This window comes from Rhinatrema bivittatum, chromosome 3 (genome assembly GCF_901001135.1).
Source record: "Rhinatrema bivittatum chromosome 3, aRhiBiv1.1, whole genome shotgun sequence".
Taxonomy (NCBI): Eukaryota; Metazoa; Chordata; class Amphibia; order Gymnophiona; family Rhinatrematidae; genus Rhinatrema; species Rhinatrema bivittatum.
The window spans coordinates 191,365,215-191,381,152 of NC_042617.1; the positions used below are offsets into that span (position 1 = coordinate 191,365,215).

A 15,938-nucleotide genomic window follows, 5' to 3' on the forward strand; every position below is an offset into this window, starting at 1 on the left:
GGTAGCGATCCTTGAGGGTTATGGAGTTCAAACCTCGGTAGTTGATGCATGGTCGGAGGCTACCATCCTTCTTTGCGACGAAAAAGAATCCTGCCCCCACTGAAGATTTAGATGAAGCCCTTGTTGAGGTTTTCGTGGATGTATTCCGCCATGGCTCTTGTCTCAGTGTGGGATAACGGGTAGGTATGCCCGCGAGGTGCCTCCGAATTAGGTTGCAAGTTGATAGCACAGTTGAAGGTGCGGTGAGGAGGCAGGATATCTGTGGTATCTTTTGGAGAATACATCCACAACTGTGGTGTACTGAGGCAGTAGACCAGGTAAGTGGGTTGTCACGGTGGCGCAGCAGAGGGGTGTGACTGGTTCTAAGCATCTGGAGTGGCATGCGGGGCCCCAGCTGCAGAGCTGCATTGTGGACCAGTCGAAACAGAGAGTGCTTCCAGAGCCAGGGTAGCCCTAGCACTATAGGGTGTATGGAGCGATCCAAGACATAAAAAGAGAGAAGCTTGACATGGAGCATCCCGGTTCGGACAGTAAGCTGGTCGGTGGAGAAGGTCACCATCCGGGCAAAGGATCGCCTTGAATGGAGGAGAGAGCTGCGGTGTCCAACCGCCGGTTTAAATTCTCCATCGCTGAGGCGAGCATCTCCAGGGCCTTCTGTTGCTCAAGAATCCTTTGAGCTAGGCCCGGAATGCTTGGAGGGCTGAGTTCTCTGCCAGGTCCATGTTCTTGGCAATCTGTTTCGGCACCGGAAGAAGCGTGCACCCCTTGCCTGAGGTGAGGTTGGCACAACCTGAGAGGGCGAACCCCTGCAGGTCCCCACCATCGGAAAGCGAGGCCAGGCTGGAGCAGAAGGCTGGCTGGAGCTTCGCCAATACCAACCCCCTTCTCCGCAGGTTGAGCCCTTGGGTTCGGGGGCTGGCTGGTCTTAGGTGGACACCTGTGAAGAGAGTGGTAAGCGTCAGCAGAATCATCCAAGATCAGTCCAAGATCAAAAGCCCAAGGGTCGCCGATAGCCAGTCCAGAGTCAGAAGCCAGAGGGTCACCGAAAGCCAGTCCGAGGTCGAAGCCAGAAAATCCATCCGCAGGAGACCAAGGATGGGAGCTGGAGTGGGAAGAAGGCGTGGAAGGCAGGAACAGGACTCTGGAGGCAGGAACGGACTCAGGAATTAGGAACAGGAAACCAGAACAGGAATCAGGATACCACCGAAACCAGAAGGACTTCACCAAAGCAAAGCAGACTCGTTGCCAATTCATTGAATGTCCAGGGAAGCCTCCTTAAATAGCAGGTGAGGCCTGACATCAGCTAGGGTCCGGGCCAGGTTTTCCCGCCATGGCCCCTTTAAAAGGTGGGGCCTCGGCACGCGCAAGCTAGGGGAGGCCCAGAGGAACTGGGACCAGCGACGTCCCAGCTCCTTATGCATGCAGGACGGCCCGGGGAGCGATGGCAGTGGCCTGCTGCAGCAGCGTGGCACGCTGGGAGGCTTAAGCGAACAGACCGCAGGTAAGGCACGGCATCCACAGCCCGTTAGGGCCAGCGGTACTAACAGGAGCCTGCAAGGCTTAGGAGGGAGTCCTGTTTGGAGTGGTAAGACAAAGTCAAGTAGCAGGCAGAGGTCAGGACAGGCAGCAATTAAACAGAATCAAAGTCCAAGCCAAGGTCAGGGCAGGTGACAAGCAAACTATGTCCAGGTCCAGGTCTGGGCCAAGGTTGGGGCAGACAGCAAATAAACATGTCAAGTTCCAAGCTGGGTTCGGGGCAGGAAGCAGTCCAACCGAGTAATTAGAATCGAAAGTCAGGGTCATAACCAGAAGTCAGGCAGTAATAGTCAGACAATACATGGCCCGGGGGTCATAAGAACATAAGAACATAAGAAATTGCCATGCTGGGTCAGACCAAGGGTCCATCAAGCCCAGTATCCTGTTTCCAACAGAGGCCAAACCAGGCCACAAGAATCTGGCAATTACCCAAATACTAAGAAGATCCCATGCTATTGGGATGCACTAACCACATCATTTGGCAACAAATTCCAGAGCTTTATTGTGCGTTGAGTGAAAAAGAATTTTCTCCGATTAGTCTTAAATGTGCTACTTGCTAACTTCATGGAATGCCCCCTAGTCCTTCTATTATTCGAAAGTATAAATAACCGAGACACATCTACTCGTTCAAGACCTCTCATGATCTTAAAGACCTTTTTCATATTCCCCCCTCAGCTATCTCTTTTCCAAGCTGAACAGCCCAAACCTCTTCAGCTTTTCCTCATAGGGGAGCTGTTCCATCCCCTTTATCATTTTGGTTGCCCTTCTCTGTACCTTCTCCATCGCAATTATATCTTTTTTGAGATGTGGCGACCAGAATTGTACACAGTATTCAAGGTGTGGTCTCACCATGGAGTGATATAGAGGCATTATGACATTTTCCGTTCTATTAACCATTCCCTTCCTAATAATTCCTAACATTCTGTTTGCTTTTTTGACTGCTGCAGCACACTATGCTGACGATTTTAAAGTATTATCCACTATGATGCCTAGATCTTTTTCCTGGGTGGTAGCTCCTAATATGGAACCTAACATCGTGTAACTACAGCATGGGTTATTTTTCTCTATATGCAACACCTTGCACTTGTCCACATTAAATTTCATCTGCCATTTGGATGCCCAATCTTCCAGTCTTGCAAGGTCCTCCTGTAATGTATCACAGTCTGCTTGTGATTTAACTACTCTGAACAATTTTGTATCATCTGCAAATTTGATAACCTCACTCGTCGTATTCTTTTCCAGATCATTTATATATATATTGAAAAGCACCGGTCCAAGTACAGATCCCTGAGGCACTCCACTGTTTACCCTTTTCCACTGAGAATATTGACCATTTAATCTTACTCTCTGTTTCCTGTCTTTTAACCAGTTTGTAATCCACGAAAGGACATCGCCTCCTATCCCATGACTTTTTAGTTTTCGTAGAAGCCTCTCATGAGGGACTTTGTCAAATGCCTTCTGAAAATCCAAATACACTACATCTACCGGTTCACCTTTATCCACATGTTTATTAAGCCCTTCAAAAAAATGAAGCAGATTTGTTAGGCAAGACTTCCCTTGGGTAAATCCATGTTGACTGTGTTCCATTAAATCATGTCTTTCTATATCCTCTATGATTTTGATCTTGAGAATAGTTTCCACTATTTTTCCTGGCACTGAAGTCAGGCTCACTGGTCTATAGTTACCCGGATCGCCCCTGGAGCCTTTTTTAAAGATTGGGGTTACATTGGCCACCCTCCAGTCTTCAGGTACAATGGATGATTTTAATGATAGGTTACAAATTTTAACTAATAGATCAGAAATTTCATTTTTTAGTTCCTTCAATACCCTAGGATGCATACCATCCGGTCCAGGTGATTTGCTACTCTTTATTTTGTCAATCTGGCCTACTACATCTTCCAGGTTCACAGTGATTTCATTCAGTTTGTCTGACTCATCACCGCTGAAAACCATCTCCGGAACTGGTATCTCCCCAACATCCTCATTAGTAAACACGGAAGCAAAGAATTAATTTAGTCTTTCTGCAATGGCCTTATCTTCCCTAAGAGCCCCTTTAAGCCCTCAGTCATCTAATGGTCCAACCGACTCCTTCACAGGTTTCTTGCTTTGGATATATTTTTAAAAGTTTTTATTATGAGTTTTTGCCTCTATGGCCAACTTCATCTCAAATTCTCTCTTCGCTTGTCTTATCAATGTTTTACACTTAACTTGACAATGCTTATGTTTTATCCTATTTTCTTCAGATGGATCCTTCTTCCAATTTTTGAAGGATTTTTTTTGGCTGAAATAGCCTCTTTCACCTCACCCTTTAACCATGACGGTAATCGTTTTGCCTTCCTTCCACCTTTCTTAATGCATGGAATACATATGGACCGCGCCTCTAGGATTGTATTTTTAAACAATGTCCAAGCCGGTTGAACAGAACAAAGTAGGCAACAACTAGGCAGAATAGATAGGGTATAGCAAGGCAGATGAGGCAAGGGAACAGTAAGGCAGGGAAATGAACAAGGAGGCTGGACAAAGAAGGCAAGACAAGGGAAAAGGCACATGAGAAAAAGTAACATGCTCTGCAACACAAGAGGGCCTGATGCTGTGGAATGGAGAGGAATGCAGCTGGGATTTACATTCCCAGTTGCATAACATCATTGGGAGGTGCCGCCACCAGGCTTTCCCACCATGGGACCTTTATAGCCTAGCACAAGTGCGGGCCTAGGAGTCCAGACCAGTGGGTCGGCAGGAGGCAGGCGATGGCGGCATCCTTGCTACATTGAGGCTCAAGGGTGTGCCAAGCAAGTGAGACTGGTTGCAGGTATGACCATGACCGGCCAAGCATAACAGTACCCCACTTCCTAAGCCTCCTCCCCAAAGTCCTAACTTAGGCTTGCATGGAAAGCAGCGGTGAAACTCTCAGGCAAGGTGGGGTTCTTGGACATCTGATGCTGATACCCATGAATTTTCTTCAGGCCCATAACCTTTCCAGGTGACGATGTACTGGAACTTATTATGAATACGCTTGGCATCGAGGGTCTCCCGACCTCGTAATCTGCGCCCTCCTCTGATATCACCTCCATTGGTCTACGAGGGAGCTTTAAGGGCCAAGATGGAAATAGAGGTTTGAGGAGAGATACGTGGAATTCGTTGTGGATCTTAAGGACAGGTAGTAGCTTTAATTGATATGCCATAGGTCCATTCTGTTGATTAATGGGAAATGAACCAATGAAGCGAGGTGCAAACTTGGTGGAGGGACATTTTAATCACACATTGCAGGTACTAAGCCATACCAAGTTCCGAGTCTGAGGAGAGGTGTTAGCCAGCGCCTTTTGATGGCTTACTTCTTGTAATTTTCAGCAGTGAGGAGTTGGTGGGGTCATTTGCCACAATTTCCTGAGGTCCTGTGCCACAACATCAGCTGAGGGATACGGAAATGATATTGGTTTAGGAAGGGGAACCCGAGGGTGCCTGCCATACAGGATCTGGAGGAGAGATTACTGCATGGAGTCTCCAATGCGATTATTGTGGCAGAATTCCACCTACGAGAAGAGAGCTGCTTAGTCGACCTGCCGCTCATTGACATAGGCCCTTAGGAATCCCTTGAGGGTTTGGTTCATTCTTTCTATCTGCTACTTTGTGGATTGTACACTGAGGAATGGTCCAATGAGATTTCAAACTTTTTGTGTAGGCTTCTCCAGAATTTGACCGTAAACTGCACTCCACGATCGGAGAAGATGTGTTCAGGCAAGCCATGAAGGCAAAAAATATGCAGGAAAAAGAGGAGCTAGTTCCAGAGCTGAAAGAAGTCTGGGAAGTGGTATAAAGTGAGCCATTTTTGAAAACCAGTCTACCACGACCCAGATGGAGGTGCAGCTATTGGTAGGAGAAACGTTGGTGATAAAGTCTATAGTCACATGGGTCCAATGTTTTTCAGGCACTGGCAATAGCTGTAACAGCCCCCAAGGGTGAGCATGGGAGCTCTTAATCAACTACACAATTGGGACAGGACTCCACAAAGTGCTGCATATCACGCATTGCTCGAGGCCACCAATAGTGGCAAAAAAGCAATTCCATTGTTTTGGTGATCCCAGGGTGGCCTGCCAGGCAAGACTCATGGGCCAATTTCAATACTTTCTCCCGCAGACGTTTGGGTACCACCATCTTTCCTGGTGGTACAGATACTGCTGTGGTGATCACAATTATTGCTGGATCAATGATATGGTGAGGCAGTTCAGTGGAGTTTCTGTCTTGAAGGACCGCAAAAAGGTATCAGCCTGCTGGTTCTTCTCTGCCAGTCAGTATTGGAGTTCAAAGTCAAAGCAGTTAAAAAATAGAGACCATTCGGCCTGGCATAGATCCATGAAGATCGTGATGGGGTGTCTAGCCCCCTCCAGGAGATGGCACCACTCCTCCAGTGCCAACTTCTCTGTTCCTTATGGTATAATTCCCATCTGTGGGTGTGAATTTCTAAGAAAAGAAAAAGCAAGGCATAAACCTTCCCACAGCAATCATTGTGCAATAGTTTTGGCAAACAGGATAGTTCTGCCAAGAATGGGAGCTCTGGAAGTGTAAACTGAACATAGTTTATACTTCCAACACTGCCTATTAGAGGCAGCACTGGAGTTGCCAGGAGCAGGTGAGTTTTAGCCACTGGGTGAGAGGGTCTGGGAGATGGGATGGGGGGCTAACTTTGTTTTAAACTGCGGGAGGGAGCTTTCAAAGATCGGGAGAGTGAGAGGGGGTTGCGACTCATGATTGAAAATTAAAAAATGGAACAGGGGAAAGTTGGGGAGGGAGGGAAACAGCCCAGAAATTTGTGAGATTTCGAGATTATTGGGAGAGACAAAGCAATTTATAGAGATAGCTGAGGGCTGCGGGCCCTTGGATATCTTTCTTTTGCATGCTGACAATGATAGTGTTACTTACCCGGATATCTTTTAAAGATATCTGGACAAGTAGCAAGTTATCTGGCCATACAGGATCGGATAACTTTAGTCCTTCTCTAAAACTGGTCTAAAGTTATCTGGATTACCTAGTCCAATATACCCAATATTGGGCTAGGTTAGCCGGATAGCTCAGCCCCTTCAATGCCTCTTTTGTATCTGGCTATAATTTAGTTGGTTAAGTGGCTGAATATACCACATTTGCTATTTAAACAGATGACATCTGAGTTATCCTTCTAAATAGCTTTTGAATATGGACACCCAAATAAATAAATAAAGGAATAGGGTTCTGTTTGTTTTGGATTGCCAATTCATTTCAAATGAATGCACATCCCTACTGGGCAAGTTTCTACATTGGTCCACGAGGGAGACTATCTTGCTGGCAAGGTCAACTCTGGGAAATACCCTGTTTCATCTGGAATGAGTTTCTGCAGCATTATAGGTTAAAACTGGGACTCAGATTCTGCACTGGATCCTGCTCCCTTTTTTGAAGATTCCCCTAAAGCCTTAGTGTTTTTCACATGTGTGGGTGAGATCCCTCAGGAAGGACTTCTGTCTGTTCTGGAGGTGCTCCTGGAAGAATGTCCTAGGATCCCCTGAAAAAATTACTTTATAAGAAATATAAAAAGGCCATGTCTTTCAACGTTGTCTTTATTGTGCATATTAAAGCAAATACACTGCAGTCAGTCAAGTAACAAATATTAATTTTCCCTAGAGAAGTCACTGATAATAGACAAACTCAAGAAAAAACTCAAAAACATTAATGGCCCAGAGATGTAATGACAACAGCTCCTCATTGGAGTGAGGTAAAAGGCAATGATGTAACCTATTTAAACTGAATGAATCACATGCTTATGAGCATATGCTAAAAAAAAGAGACCAAATATCCAAGAATTTTGTTACTTCATCCCACACTTGGAACCATCAGTCTAAACTTGAGTGGATTATGTAGGCCACAGCACAAAGAATTTATGTTCACATAAATTATTTAGAGGTCAATATTCTGAAAGCTAGCAAATAGACAACTTATCTGACTGAAATAAGCTGAATAACTTATCCCAGATATACAGTGGTCTGAACGTCCCCACTAAATATACTATCCTAAAGTTATCCTGCTATCTTTAGCTGTGTAATGTTCAAATCTAACTGGTTATGTTTTTGTCTCATGGCAAAATCATGCAGCATGGGGCTGCCATCGCCTTAAAGGGCTACTCAAAACCCCCCAAAAAAGTAGCCAAAGTGGTCAGCCATGTGTGGTGGCCTCACCCCAGATCTGCTATTCGAGGCAGCCCTGACAATCTAATTAAAAAAATAGTAGTCGGTGGTCGCATGACGATGACCCCCCCTCCAGCCTAATCATCATGTAAGCCAAAGGTTCTTCCCCCCCCCCAAGCTCCCATTCAAATACAAAATTGACCATAGATACCTTTCCCAGGCCTGACCCCTCCCCCAACCCAAAAATTAAGAAAAGACCTCATTGGTCTATAGTAGTACTTCCCTTCCTCTCCCACTGGACCCTCCAAGTATTAAAGACCTGTTGGTTTCTAGTGTGAGGCTCACCTCCGCACCCCATACCTCAAAATTTAGAAATTTCTCAAATGAAATGGCCCGGGATGTCATCCTAGCCCCAGACCCAGTCAGCACCATTATGAAAAATCTGAACTTTCATGTTCATTGGCCCACTGAATATTCACCTCATGATTAATGGTCTCAGCAATGTGTTCTTATGTGGTAACCCTCCTATTTAGGATCTTTTGTATTGAGCACAGAATGCAAGCCTTAGGCCACAAATTCTACACTGCCGTGATAAAACTGGAGTAACAATAATTAGGATAAACTAATCTACAATATAAAATACAAAGAAGAAAGCTTCTTAACTTGCACAACTAATTGATTGTTCATTCATTTTTTATTTTCAATCACAAAATTATGATGAATGTTCGAAGGTTTTTTTGGTATTCTCATTTATTTATAGGTACAGAAGAGAATGCTACTGTCACAGAAACTCTACATAAGCTGTGGATGATAATTGAGTCAAATTCTGAATACAATGGTATTATTCTCTTGAGGTAAGTGCCTTTGTGATATAAAAATTGGCAAATTGACATTGACAAAATAAATTCTGGTTTTGTAAGATAATTTCTGAACTCATTATTTATTAGTAGTTTAGCTTTTCTGTAAAGCCAGGAAAAATGTTTTAGTATTCAGCATGCTAATTGCAGGTGGCAAGTAGATGTGGTGCTGTGATCACACCACTCAAAATAATTTCAGAGACAGGAAGAAGCAAATCTGCTCTCCTAGCATAACCACAAGAGCTCTCATTCTTGTAATGTGCTCTTAAGGAATAATACTCATTGAGTTTCTTTGTCTCTGAAGCATGGAGAAAAGTAAATGGACCAAGGATCCACTAATCAATATGGCTGTCCTTAGACAGGGAGCCCTAGAAGCAACCCCCCTCATATGTTACAACTTTGAGTAAGCATGAACTATATGGGGACTGGTATTCCAATGCTGTTCTCGTGATGCTAAATTGTTGGTCCTCCATGGTTCAGTTTTACTCAGGCTAGTTGCATAGAGTCAAGGCTTCAGAAGCATTGGAGTAATGGGGAAAGAAGGGGATCAGAAACAATGAGATAGAAGAGAGAAGGGAAGTGGATGGATGTAATAAGACTTGTGAATTTCTATATACTTTATAAATTATGCCAAGAATCAGACAGTCAGTACAAACATTCCTGTTTGAGTCCAATAATTATGTATTAATCTATTATGCTAACTGTAGATTTACAATTGTTCATCATTTAGCAATAGAATCTCACCACACAAAATTGTCTAGACAATAACTTTTAAACAGGCGCGTGGACACACATGTGCACGGATTTGCTGGCTCGCAACAAGAGACGTGGCTGTTTTATAACATACATGCGTATATGCGCACATGGTATAAAATAGGCTGAACATACGCAAATGTGTGCCTGATTTTAAGAAGGCATGCAGCTATGAGCGCAAATGCCGCTTCTATCTCAGAAGAGGATCACAAGCTCTCAAAACTTTCAATACAGTGGGAGCATTGAGAGGAGCAGATCATCTTGCTGGTGGCTGAATAGGATTGGTAAGTATTGCATTAGGAAATCTTAGGACTTAAAACGTATGGGGAAAAGTGAAATAATGGGGTATATTCTGTAGAATTTGTATGTGTCTAAGATAATAAGCAAGTCAGAGGAAGTTAATTCTAGTGTCTGTCTTACCCTCCCTCCCACTCACCACTAGCTTATCCTTTGATTTATAGGCAAGAGACAGTTTCTTATTTTAAAAAAATCAGTAAGGCTCTCATCTAAATCACAGTATTGCACCAGCCATTATTGAGAGTTTAATCATCCCCTTGTAGGGATTAATGGTGAATACACTAATAAATTTAAAGGACTCTAATTGTATATATTCCTACTCCCATAGAACCTTAAACTTAACTAGGAACTCAACAAAATTAAGATGAAGGTAGCAGTCTAGCAGCAAGAGGGGGGCCTTCCAGTCTGTTGCATCAAATGTCACATGTATGATATTTCACCCACCAATGAGAGGTTGTATGTGTGTGCCCAGTGCAAAGAGTTCCTGGATTTCAGAAAACGAGTCCGATCTCTGGATGCTAAGGTGGCAGACCTGGAGGAGCTGAGGCAGAGAGGTATATAGATGAGACTTTCAGGAACATAGTAACCAAGACCCAATGCCAGTCTGACAGCCCCAGTGCTGCCTTGGAGGAGGAAGGTCTCCTGGTTGGAGAGCATCATACTTGTGCAGCAGGAAGTGATCTGTAGCAAGGATCTGCTCTCTAGGTGATGCATTGTCTTCTCGCACTGGCGATGAATCTCCTAGGGCTACTGAACAGATGGAAAGGGCTAGGTTGGCTATCACAGTAGGTGATTTGATTATTAGAAATGTAAATAGCTAAGTGGTTGATAGATGTGAGGACTGCCTGGTAACTTGCCTACCTGGTGCGAAGGTGGCAGACCTAGATATGATTTTAGACAGTGCTGGGAAGCAGCCTGCTGTCATGCTACATGTGGGCATCAACGACATAGGAAAATGTGAGAAGGAGGTTCTCAAAGTCAAATTTAGTATTTTAGGAAGAAAGCTGAAATTCATAATCTCCAGGGTAACCTTCTCTAAAATGCTCCCTTTTCCATGTGCAGGTCCCAGAGACAGACAGAGCTCAGGAGTCTCAATGCATGGTTGATATGATGGTACAGGGAAGAGGGATTCAGTTTTGTAAGGAACTGGGCAACCTTTTGGGGAAGGGGGAGTCTTTTCCAAAAGGATGGGTTCCACCTTAACCAAAGTGGAACCAGACTACTGGTGCATACTTTTAATAAGGAGATAGAGAAGCTTTTAAATTAAAACAAGGAGGAAAGTGAACTTTACTTCTCAACATTTTAAACTCTGATTTTTCCATAATATTCACCCTTCCTATCTTCACGGGCACATTCAAAATATAATATAATACCTTATGATCTGACTACAAAAGCTGTCTAACTCCCACTAACTTAATATCACATCAAAGTAGCAAAGATAAGATCTAACATGTTTCTCCCCTTTATGTGGTGGGCCATTCGCTAACAGTTACAGTACAATATTTTGCATAGATTTAAAAAAAAACAAAAACCTGTGCCATTGCACAAGACACATCATCACAGTGAAGATTAAAATCTCCCAACACTACCAAATATGGAACATAATGAGAAACATAATCTAAAAGCATATTCACTTTTACTTGTGTTACAAAAGCAGGTTGATAAATCAACAGAAAACTCACTTTAATATTACCTGAAAATTGTATCAATAAACACAACTTTCCCAAGACTCATATTTTAGCTGAGAGACTGCCAAATCTGCCCTAAAAATAAACACCATACTCCCACCCCTTCTATCCTCCTGAGATTGCAAATACATCTGATACCCCACTGGACACACATGGGGTACTACCACCTCTCCCTCCTTCTACAACCAGGTCTCTGTAATTAAAAACTAAATTAGTTCATTCATCTACTATCAAATCATTGATTTATAATTTAAAATTCTGTCACTAACATTTAGACTGTTAAAGCAATATGGCCTAAATATCAGAGAGAATATCAAGAATAGTACAACCCAGTAGAGTCATTAAGATCTACAGTTCGTTTTGCTCAAAATCCTGACACTGAAGGTGAGCTGTCATGCAAAGATTAGAACAAACATTTCTCTATAACTGCCTCCATGGGCTTCAACAGAGCCAGCAGGTTTCAGCTCGGTACATGTTGAGGCTGTTGGACCACATGGCTGCAACTGACCATGTTACTCCCTTGGCATGCTTACACAATCGCAGAACCTAATGGACACTGAGGTTGCAGTGGTGCCAGGCCACGCAGAGCCTCTAGGCTCATATCCGAGTCACTCCATCTCTCCAGGACTCTTTGTCCTGGTGGCAGCTTCTCTTGAATTTGGAAAAAGGAATATCTTTTCAAAATCCTCAACCCAAATTGTCCTAACCATGGATGAGTCCACCCTGGGGTGGGGAGCTCATGTAGAGGGGCTTCGCACCCAAGGCCTATGGTCTACCCAGGAAGAAAGGTTCAAATCACCTTCCTGGGGCTCTAGACAATCAGGTACATGCTGTGGGCTTTCAGAGATCAGCTGTCCAACAAAATTGTCCTCATCCAAACAGACAACCATGTAGCGATGTGGTATGTCAACAAGCAGGGAGGCTCAGGGTCACACCTCCTGTGTCAGGAAGTGGTCCAGATCTGGTCTTGGGGCCTGTCCCACAGGATGGTACTTGTCTATGTATCTGGCCGGAATGGAGAATGTGATACAGGCTGAGTCGTGCCTTCAGGTCCTCTGGTGACAAAGACTCTTGAAGCTTTGCGAGAATCAAGGGACTATGATCCTCACAGCCCCTCTTTGGCTGAGACAGATCTAGTTTCCACTCCTTTGGGAGTTGTCCATCTGGAGATCGATCAGTATGGGGACTTTCCTAGATCTCATAACGCAAGATCAGGACAGGCTGCAGAATGTTAACTTTCAGGCCCTATTGCTCATGGCTTGATGTTGAGAGGTTAATTCTGCAACCACTCGATCTCTCTGAGGATGTGTCTTAGGTCCTGGTGGCTTCCAGAAAGCCTTACACTAGAAAGTCCTACGTACTGAAGTGGACGAGGTTTTCTATGTGATGTGAGCAGAAGGCCCTAGATCAGTTCCCCTGCCCACCCACCCCCCCCCCACCCCCCTCACACACACACACACACACACACACGAAAACTGCTTGACTACCTTCTATACCTATCATAAGCTGGCTTGAAGACCAACTCTGTTAGAGTTCATCTCAGTACAATTGAGGCATACCACCAAGTTGTAGATGGTACATCCATCTCTGTACACTTCATGCGGGGCCTACTTCAATTCAAGCCTCCCCTAAGGTCTGTTGCTGTGTTTTGGGACCTCAACATGGTGCTAGCTCAGCTGATAAAAGCTCCTTTTAGCCACTGCGCTCCTGTGACCTGAAATACCTGAACTGGAAGGTCATATTTTTGGTGGCGGTCACTTCAGCACATAGGGTCAGTGAGCTCCAGGCCTTAATAACTTATCCACCTTAAACCAAATTTTATCATGATCTTGTGTACGCATGGTCTTGTGTACGCAAACTAAGTTCCTGCTTAAGGTGGTAATGGATTTCCATTTTAACCGTCAATCATCCTGCCAAATTTTTTCTCAGGCCCTATTCGCATGAAGGCGAATGAGCATTGCACAGTTTGGATTGCAAGAGAGCCTTAGCCTTCTATGTGGAGCATACAGAAACCCATAGACAGTCCAACCAACTTTTTATTTCTTTTGACAGAAAAAGGTTGGGAGTTGTCGTTGCCAAACAGACACTATCCAATTGTCTGGAAGACTGCATCTCCTTCTATTATGCTCAGGCAGGACTGCATCTTAGGGGTCATGTCAAGGCTCATTTTGTAAAAGCCATGGCAATGTCAGTGGCCCACTTGTGAGCAGTTGCCTTGGAGGAGATCTGCATGGCTGCAATATAGAGTTCTCTCCACACATTCGCATCACAATGTTGTCTGGACAGGAATAGCCAACATGACAGTAGGTTCAGCCAGTCTATCCTTCAGAATCTGAGGTGTAGAACCCAACTGCTTAGGGCCCATTGTTTGGGTTCAGGCTGTCTCCCCCTCTGTTACCAACAGCACTGTGGTTGTTGTGCCCATTGGCACTTGATTGGTGCTTATTAGACCCCTTTTGTGTTGAGGAGCAGCCTGAAGCTAGGGATTCACCCATGTGTGAAGACTACCATCCAGCTTGTACTAAGAGAAAGCAGAGTTTCTTACCTGTAACAGGTGTTCTCCTTGGACAGCAGGATGTTAGTTCTCACAAAAACTGTCCTCCACCTCGCGGAGTTGGGTTTCTCGTGTTTTTTATTTTAATCTTAATTCTATGTTATGAGACTGAAGAGGGACCTCTCATGGACTTGTGGTTTAGGGCATGCTGGGCATGCTCAGTGTTCATAGTCAAAGTTCCAGAAACTTTGACATAAGTTTTCCATGCCGGGCTCCATCCGATAATGTAACCTATGTGTGAGGACTAACATCCTGTTGTCTCAAGAGAATACCTGTTACAGGTAAGAAACTCCGCTTTACCCTTAACATAAGACTTATGGGTAATCTGCACAGAGCAGCAGTTACTATCATAAGAAACTTTCTGGGCAGACTGGATCGACCATTTGGTCTTTTTCTTTCATCATTGCTGTGTTACTATGTAAGAAGTACCTGAGATGAGGATGATTTACAGTAGGGATGTGAATCGTGTCCTCGATCGTCTTAACGATCGATTTCGGCTGGGAGGGGGAGGGAATCGTATTGTTGCCGTTTGGGGGGGTAAAATATCGTGAAAAATCGTGAAAAATCGAAAAATCGCAAAACCGGCACATTAAAACCCCCTAAAACCCACCCCCGACCCTTTAAATTAAATCCCCCACCCTCCCGAACCCCCCCCCCAAATGACTTAAATAACCTGCGGGTCCAGCGGCGGTCCGGAACGGCAGCGGTCCGGAACGGGCTCCTGCTCCTCAATCTTGTTGTCTTCAGCCGGCGCCATTTTCCAAAATGGCGGCGAAAAATGGCGGCGGCCATAGACGAACACGATTGGACGGCAGGAGGTCCTTCCGGACCCCCGCTGGACTTTTGGCAAGTCTCGTGGGGGTCAGGAGGCCCCCCACAAGCTGGCCAAAAGTTCCTGGAGGTCCAGCGGGGGTCAGGGAGCGATTTCCCGCCGCGAATCGTTTTCGTACGGAAAATGGCGCCGGCAGGAGATCGACTGCAGGAGGTCGTTCAGTGAGGGTTCCGGCGCCTCGCTGAACGACCTCCTGCAGTCGATTTCCTGCCGGCGCCATTTTCCGTACGAAAACGATTCACGGCGGGAAATCGCTCCCTGACCCCCGCTGGACCTCCAGGAACTTTTGGCCAGCTTGTGGGGGGCCTCCTGACCCCCACGAGACTTGCCAAAAGTCCAGCGGGGGTCCGGAAGGACCTCCTGCCGTCCAATCGTGTTCGTCTATGGCCGCCGCCATTTTTCGCCGCCATTTTGGAAAATGGCGCCGGCTGAAGACAACAAGATTGAGGAGCAGGAGCCCGTTCCGGACCGCTGCCGTTCCGGACCGCCGCTGGACCCGCAGGTTATTTAACTCATTTGGGGGGGGTTCGGGAGGGTGGGGGATTTAATTTAAAGGGTCGGGGGTGGGTTTTAGGGGGTTTTAGTGTGCCGGCTCACGATTCTAACGATTTATAACGATAAATCGTTAGAATCTCTATTGTATTGTGTTCCATAACGGTTTAAGACGATATTAAAATTATCGGACGATAATTTTAATCGTCCTAAAACGATTCACATCCCTAATTTACAGGCATCCTGGAGAGGAGGAAGAGAGAGGGGAGAAAGGAGTTAGGATGGACCTCAACAGAGCCCATGAACATTTATTGGAGATTTGGAGAAGAGGAGCAAAAGGCATTACTCTATTACTGAAAAGGAGAGGAGGAGTAAGATGAGTGCCATTTAGATACTGTGAGGACACTAAGGAGTGAGAGAAGACAATGTACAGGAGATAGGAGAAAATTACTAATATGAATTCCAGCTTTCATACTTCACCTACATGGGAGGGAAGCCATCAACATGCCCTCTATCCATGGGATGGAGGAAATCAATAACTTAAAATAACTGTATCAACTGCCTTTACCATCCTAAGAAGTCACAAATTTATCTGGAAACACTTGTAACATCTAAAAGAACTTTATTTAATCAAATACAACCTATCAGTAAAGAGTATTGTTAGAAACCACCCAATTGTTTCAGCATAGTTTCTTTAATGATCATCTATGCTGTTAGGAAATTGGATGAATGCAATGCAAAGGGCCTTGAAAGAGAGTTTCCATCCTCCTGTGCAGGAAA

The 15,938-nt window shown here is 44.9% G+C and overlaps 1 protein-coding gene across 1 annotated transcript in view; it reads left to right on the top strand.

The window, feature by feature from the left end:
• ADGB (androglobin) overlaps positions 1-15,938 on the top strand; it is a 790,434-nt gene that overhangs the window by 571,561 nt on the left and 202,935 nt on the right. The window contains exon 23 of the mRNA XM_029594040.1: positions 8,446-8,539. Coding sequence (XP_029449900.1) covers positions 8,446-8,539 — 94 coding nt within the window. The remainder of the gene's footprint in view (positions 1-8,445; positions 8,540-15,938) is intronic.